The 8,168-nt window shown below is 46.9% G+C and overlaps 1 protein-coding gene across 1 annotated transcript in view; it reads right to left on the bottom strand.

Moving 5' to 3' along the window:
• LOC111233732 (transcription initiation factor TFIID subunit 4-like) overlaps positions 1-8,168 on the bottom strand; it is a 28,682-nt gene that overhangs the window by 9,186 nt on the left and 11,328 nt on the right. Inside the window, exons 9-12 of the mRNA XM_022761617.1 lie at positions 3,371-3,446; positions 3,134-3,239; positions 1,677-1,846; positions 197-327 (exon numbers count right to left, since the gene is read on the bottom strand). Coding sequence (XP_022617338.1) covers positions 197-327; positions 1,677-1,846; positions 3,134-3,239; positions 3,371-3,446 — 483 coding nt within the window. The remainder of the gene's footprint in view (positions 1-196; positions 328-1,676; positions 1,847-3,133; positions 3,240-3,370; positions 3,447-8,168) is intronic.

Consider the following 8,168-nt stretch of genomic DNA (forward strand, 5'->3'; position numbering starts at 1 on the left):
AACTTAAAACACCTGGATTTCATCTGTATTTACTGTCACATGATCACTCAGAGAGGAAGTCAGGAGATCCTTCATGTCCGTGTAGAGAGGAGAGACTCTTCTAGCTAAATGTTTGTCACCAGGTGTTTAACCTGCAGAACTCCGACTGTGTGAAGGAGCTGTGTGTGTGTGAGTGTGTGTGTGTGTGTGTTCTCACCTTCCCTCCGCTCGCACGATGCTGAGCAACGGCTGAAACCTTCTCCAGCAGGGAGCGCAGTCTGGACTGAGTCGCGTGGGAGATGAAGTTGACGACCTCCAGAGGAACCTCGGTCACCCCCAGCTTCTTAGCTGAGGACGAGAAACAACGAGTCTGTATCAGCTCCTCTGAGATACATACATGATCTATAGATCTATAGATCTATATCTCATGTATGTATATGTATATATGTATATACATGAGTTATATTCATGTGTTTGTTCACAAAGCCCTTCCTGGATTTCACGACACAGCTCTTTGAAAATGAATCTGTTGGTTCCTCTTGGTGGTTTTAGATTCTTCATCTCTGACCTTTTAAGTTTTAATTGATTCCTATCACATTATTTATTAAATTGTATTAATATGTTTAACTGATGTTCTTTTTTAACTGGTGTTTTGATCTGCTGCACATCATTGTAAAGGAGAGTTTATATAAAGACATAAACTCCATGTTGAACACCAACCAGACGTCTGCTGTGGAGTGACAGTCTGACTTTCCAGATATGAACGGAAACAGAAAATAAGTTTGAGGTCAGTGAGGTCAGTCGAGTCCGTCTCTCCTTCACTGACGAGTTTCTTCTTTATTTGATTATTAAAATCAGATTTTAATTCTGAGGACTGACACAGAAACATTTCTGCCCCAGAAATAATTAGACGCATTTCTGTCTTAGTTCTGGATGTTTCCTCCTCTGGCTCTACTTTTGTCCTTGGACTAATTCCAGACTCAAACTCTGGGAGGATGTGTCGTCCTCCGGTCAGCTGATGATCACACACAGTGAACGGTGGCGCTGGTGAAGCACTGACAAGAAGAACCAGAACAAACCTGAAGGTGAGAAATAAACCAGGTGATCCAAACTAAAATCCGACCGTTTCCATGACGATCAGACTGAGGCGGCTGCTCGTCACATCACTGTGACCTGGATCCTTTAAGTGACCACGCCTCCTGGTCCTGTGTCCAGCCTGAGGAGTCTCACCTGTCTCACCCTTAAGTTACTCCCTCAGCTGAGGAGAAATGAAACCTTTGGAGTCAGACTGAAGTAGAAAACTTCAGGTGTTTTGTGCGACCGGCCCCCGATCATTAATATTAACAACCTGTTCCCTACAGTATGTCAAGCTGCTCGTCCCGCTGCCACAGCAGCAGACTGAAACTGAGGCTAAACATGGAAGCAGAGGAGCAGGTGAAGTTACACCGTCACCTGCTGCTGCTGCGCTCAGACAGGTAAAACCTCATGGCAGTGAAACTAGAGAAAAGTCTTCGTACGACTCAACCAACAGAACATCAGCTCCATCAGCTCTAGCTACATGTCTGAACTCAGACAGACCAGCTCCTCTTGGTGAACGACACAGAATCTCTCAGGTTCTGGTGCTGAGGTGGATTCTGTCTCCTGGTTTTTCCTCTCCAGACCATCAGACTCAAACCCTCTTACGCAGGTGACTGTACCTGTGTCCAGGATGCGGCGGTGCAGCAGCCCGGTGGGCAGGAAGGACTCGTCTTTACAGGAGCGGATCTTTGTGCCCACCAGCTCCGAGCTGGTTGCTAGGATACGGGCGTTCTCCTCGTTAAGGTTGACGCCGGCCATGGACGCCACGTCGTTGATGTCATCGTCATCTCTGAGGACAGAGAGGTGAGGACACAGAGAGGAGGGATTATTTTCTGTTATTCCACCAGGTGAGTCTTTAAGGACAGATTATATTATATCTTTATATATTATTATTGATGAGGTTAACTGAAGTTGAGAAGCCAGAGCTGTTATTCTTTGCTGGCGGAAGGTGTTGTTGGGAGGGGGTGGGGCGCGCGCGCGGGGGGGCTCAGACAGTTTGTGTCCAAGGTGGTGTGTGTCTTTTTATTCTTTATAAATTCAGTTGGTGACAGACTCTCTGACCCCCCCCCCCCCCCCCCCCCCGCCCCCTCAGTGAAACAGTGGCAGCAGCAGCTCAGCTTCAGTGAGGAAGACACTGTGGAGCGCTGCTGCCCCCTGTGGCTGATCTGTGAACTACACCCCCCTGATGTTCTTCCTCATCACTGTGATTCAGTGTGTTTGAATCTGGACTGAGTCACTGCCTCGTGTCAGAGAGAACATCCATCTACTACAGTCGTTTTTAAAAACAGTTTCCTATAGATATGAATAACTGTTCCATTATGAATAATTCACCTCAAACACCTTAAGTTAAGATTTTCCTTAAAGTCTCAGTTAAGGTTTCCTTAAAATAAAAACAGTTGCTCAAAACACCCTTAAGTTTCAACCTTGAGGTTTCCTTAAAATGTTCACTTAAGTATTTAAGGTTTTCTCCTGATCTTAGCCTTACTCTTAAGAAATCACTTCCTCAGTTAAACTGATGAACAAAACACCTTAGTGATGAAACTAGAAAAAACTAAAGGTATCTCTGACTCTGTCTTAAATGCAACATGTCTGAGTTCATGCTGCTAAATTTATAAAAATTGTTTATTTGCACAGAAGTTAGTGTAAAATATTACACAGTAAAAAAGAAACTGTATGTGCAGGAGAGGAAGGAAGCCCAGAGGGTTCATACAGAGACATTAAAACATAAAGCAATACAACATCAAGTAGACAAAAAAAGACAGACATAAATAAATTATAAATATATATAAAACATATCTAAAATATAATAATAATAATAATAATAATAATAGATCCATATTGAAGAAAATGAAAACATCCCAGAGATGATGAAGATCTTCAATGACCTGAATGAAGAACTAAATATTAAATATTAACTCTTTTCCTCGGAGCGTTTAGAGTCTGTGCAGCGGAGGAAATGAAACCTTAGGTATTTAAGAAAAAAGTGCGACCTGTCCCTGAGTCGTCTTTACCTCATGTTGAAAACATCAGGTAGATTTCCCTGTGACGCTTTGTTGAATGAAAACCTCCCTCTCACCTGAATGTCCCGCCCCCTGGGTCACTCAGCTTCTTCTGATTGGCTTGAGCGGACAGGTTGACGAGACTTTTGCCGATGATGGTTGTGGGTCCTCTGACGAGCGCACCTGAGGAAGGCAGAACAGGATCAGCTCCAGATCTACAGTGACGACAGCTGATCTAAAGGTCACATGATCTCTGCTGTGATGGAGAGTCGCCGCCCTCCAGTGGTTCAGAGTGGAGCTGCAGCTGGACTCACCTTGAGGTCTGAGGTTCTGACTGATGACGACAGGTGTACGGGTCTGAACGGTCTGGACTCCTGGTCTGCCCACGGCCTGGAGGAGACAGAGATGTTAACTCAGAGACTGGAGCTGGTTCTGGATCTAGTTCTAGTTCTGGTTGTGGATCTAGTTCTGGTTTGGATCTGTATCTGGTTCTAGATCTGGTTCTGGACCTGATTCTGGATCAAGTTCTGGTTCTGGATCTAGTTCTAGTTCTAGTTCTGGATCTAGATCAAGTTCTGGTTCTGGATCTAGTTCTGGTTTGGATCTGTATCTGGATCTGGTTCTGGATCCACTGCGTGTTTCAGATTCAACAAACTGGTTCCCAGTTTAAAGATCAACTCAAAACGTCCTGAAATCTGCTCTTTGCTGACCTCCAGTGGTTTAATGTCTCACCTGGCTGCAGTGATGTAACTGTGACATCACTGATGGGTGTGGCTACAGGTGAAACAGCACAGATCTGACCACACACTATAATTCTGACATCAAACGCCCCCCCGGTGGAGAGAAACAGACACATGCAAACCTGAACCCCTCACACACACCTGAACCGCTCACACACACACACCTCTCGCTCTCACACACACACGAAACTCTCACACACACCTGAAGCTCTCTCACAGACACACACACACGAACCCCTCACCCACACCTGAACCTCTCCCCCACACCTGAACCCCTCCCACACACCTGAACCTCTCACACACTCCCGAACCCCTCACACACACACACCTGAAGCTCTCTCACAGACACACACACACGAACCCCTCACACACACACACAAAGCTCTCACACACACACACAAAGCTCTCACACACACACACACACACACACACACACACACCTGAAGCTCTCTCACAGACACACACACCTGAACCCCTCACACACGCCTGAACCTCTCACACACACACACCTGAACCTCTCACGCACACCTGAACCCCTCACACATACCTGAAGCTCTCACTCACACACACACCTGAACCTCTCACACCTCACACACACCTGAAGCTCTCTCACAGACACACACACCTGAACCCCTCACACACACACACCTGAAGCTCTCTAACACACACACACAAAGCTCTCTCACACACACACACCTGAAGCTCTCACACACACACACCTGAAGCTCTCTCACACACACACCTGAAGCTCTCACACACACACACACACACGAACCCCTTCATCGTACCAGAGCCGTTGTGGTCGTGAGCGGCGTGTTCAGTCTGACGGTGCTGGTGGCCGGACTGATGGGCAGTCGCGGTCTGATGGCGGTGGTGGTGACGGAGCCGGGGGCGGCAGGGGGGGGCGCAGAGGTGCTGGGGGTGGCCCTCCTTCCGGTCAGCTGATGATCACACACAGTGAACGGTGGCCGCTGGTGAAGAACTGACAAGAAGAACCAGAACAAACCTGAAGGTGAGAAATAAACCAGGTGATCCAAACTAAAATCCGACCGTTTCCATGACGATCAGACTGAGGCGGCTGCTCGTCACATCACTGTGACCTGGATCCTTTAAGTGACCACGCCTCCTGGTCCTGTGTCCAGCCTGAGGAGTCTCACCTGTCTCACCCTTTAAGTTACTCCCTCAGCTGAGAGAAATGAAACCTTTGGAGTCAGACTGAAGTAGACCGGCCCCCGATCATTAATATTAACAACCTGTTCCCTACAGTATGTCAAGCTGCTCGTCCCGCTGCCACAGCACGGCAGACTGAAACTGAGGCTAAACATGGAAGCAGAGGAGCAGGTGAAGTTACACCGTCACCTGCTGCTGCTGCGCTCAGACAGGTAAAACCTCATGGCAGTGAAACTAGAGAAAAGTCTTCGTACGACTCAACCAACAGAACATCAGCTCCATCAGCTCTAGCTACATGTCTGAACTCAGACAGACCAGCTCCTCTTGGTGAACGACACAGAATCTCTCAGGTTCTGGTGCTGAGGTGGATTCTGTCTCCTGGTTTTTCCTCTCCAGACCATCAGACTCAAACCCTCTTACGCATCATGTACCTGTGTGTCAGGATGCGGCGGTGTGCAGCACCCGGTGGGCAGGAAGGACTCGTCTTTACAGGAAGCGGATCTTGTGCCCACAGCTCCGAGCTGGTTTGCTAGGATACGGCGTTCTCCTACGTTAAGGTTGACGCCGGCCATGGACGCCACGTCGTTGATGCATCGTCATCTCTGAGGACAGAGAGGTGAGGACACAGAGAGGAGGGATTATTTTCTGTTATTCCACCAGGTGAGTCTTTAAGGACAGATTATATTATATCTTTATATATTATTATTGATGAGGTTAACTGAAGTTGAGAAGAGCTGTTTTTCTGGGCGGGGGGCGGGGGGGGGGGGGGGGGGGGCTCAGACAGTTTGTGTCCAAGGGGGTGTGTGTCTTTTTTATTCCTTTATATTCAGTGTGTGACAGACTCTCTGACCCCCCCCCCCCCACCCCCCCCCCCCCCCGCCCCCTCAGTGAAACAGGGCAGCAGCAGCTCAGCTTCAGTGAGGAGAACACTGTGGAGCGCTGCTGCCCCCTGTGGCTGATCTGTGAACTACACCAACTACACCCCCCTGATGTTCTTCCTCATCACTGTGATTCAGTGTGTTTGAATCTGGACTGAGTCACTGCCTCGTGTCGAGAGAAACATCCATCTACTACAGTCGTTTTTAAAACAGTTTCCTATAAATATGAATAACTGTTCCATTATGAATAATCACCTCAAACACCTTAAGTTAAGAATTTTCCTTAAAGTCTCAGTTTAAGGTTTCCTTAAATAAAAACAGTTGCTCAAAACACCCTTAAGTTTCAACCTTGAGGTTTCCTTAAAATGTTCACTTAAGTATTTAAGGTTTTCTCCTGATCTTAAGCCTTACTCTTAAGAAAATCACTTCCTCAGTTAAACTGATGAACAAAACACCTTAGTGATGAAACTAGAAAAAACTAAAGGTATTCTCTGACTCTGTCTTAAATGCAACATGTCTGAGTTCATGCTGCTAAATTTATAAAAATTGTTTATTTGCACAGAAGTTAGTGTAAAATATTACACAGTAAAAAAGAAACTGTATGTGCAGGAGAGGAAGGAAAGCCCAGAGGGTTCATACAGAGACATTAAAACATAAAGCGAATACAACATCAAGTAGACAAAAAAAGACAGACATAAATAAATTATAAAATATATATAACATATCTAAAATATAATAATAATAATAATAATAATAATAATAATAATAAGATCCATATTGAAGAAAATGAAAACATCCCAGAGATGATGAAGATCTTCAATGACCTGAATGAAGAACTAAATTATTAAATATTAACTCTTTTCCTCGGAGCCGTTTAGAGTCTGTGCAGCGGAGGAAATGAAACCTTAGGATATTTAAGAAAAAAGTGCGACCTGTCCCTGAGTCGTCTTTACCTCATGTTGAAAACATCAGGTAGATTTCCCTGTGACGCTTTGTTGAATGAAAACCTCCCTCTCACCTGAATGTCCCGCCCCCTGGGTCACTCAGCTTCTTCTGATTGGCTTGAGCGGACAGGTTGACGAGACTTTGCCGATGATGGTTGTGGGTCCTCTGACGAGCGCACCTGAGGAAGGCAGAACAGGATCAGCTCCAGATCTACAGTGACGACAGCTGATCTAAAGGTCACATAGTCTCTGCTGTGATGGAGAGTCGCCGCCCTCCAGTGGTTCAGAGTGGAGCTGCAGCTGGACTCACCTTGAGTCTGAGGTTCTGACTGATGACGACAGGTGTACGGGTCTGAACGGTCTGGACTCCTGGTCTGCCCACGGCCTGAGGAGACAGAGATGTTAACTCAGAGACTGGAGCTGGTTCTGGATCTAGTTCTAGTTCTGGTTGTGGATCTAGTTCTGGTTTGGATCTGTATCTGGTTCTAGATCTGGTTCTGGACCTGATTCTGGATCAAGTCTGGTTCTGGATAGTTCTAGTTCTAGTTCTGGATCTAGATCAAGTTCTGGTTCTGGATCTAGTTCTGGTTTGGATCTGTATCTGGATCTGGTTCTGGATCCACTGCGTGTTTCAGATTCAACAAACTGGTTCCCAGTTTAAAGATCAACTCAAAACGTCCTGAAATCTGCTCTTTGCTGACCTCCAGTGGTTTAATGTCTCACCTGGCTGCAGTGATGTAACTGTGACATCACTGATGGGTGTGGCTACAGGTGAAACAGCACAGATCTGACCACACACTATAATTCTGACATAAACGCCCCCCCGGTGGAGAGAAACAGACACATGCAAACCTGAACCCTCACACACACACTGAACCCCTCACACACACCTGAACCTCTCACACACACTGAACCCCTCACACACACCTGAACCTCCTCACACCACACCTGAACCTCTCACACACACCTGAACCCTCACACACACCCTGAACCTCTCACACACACCTGAACCCCTCACCACACACAACCTGAACCTCTCACACACACACACCTGAACTCTCACACACACCTGAACCCCTCACCACACACCTGAACCCCTCACACACACACCTGAACCTCTCACACAACACAACCTGAACCTCTCACACACACACACCTGAACCTCTCACGCACACCTGAACCCCTCACACATACCTGAAGCTCTCACTCACACCCCACCCACCTGAACCTCTCACACCCTCACACACACCTGAAGCTCTCTCACAGACACACACACACCTGAACCCCTCACACACCACAACCTGAAGCCTCTCTAACACACACACACAAAGCCTCTCCTCACACACACACACTGAACCCTCACACCCACACACCACATAA

Source organism: Seriola dumerili, unplaced genomic scaffold, assembly GCF_002260705.1.
Source record: "Seriola dumerili isolate Sdu_G_001 unplaced genomic scaffold, Sdu_1.0 BDQW01000417.1, whole genome shotgun sequence".
NCBI lineage: Eukaryota > Metazoa > Chordata > Actinopteri > Carangiformes > Carangidae > Seriola > Seriola dumerili.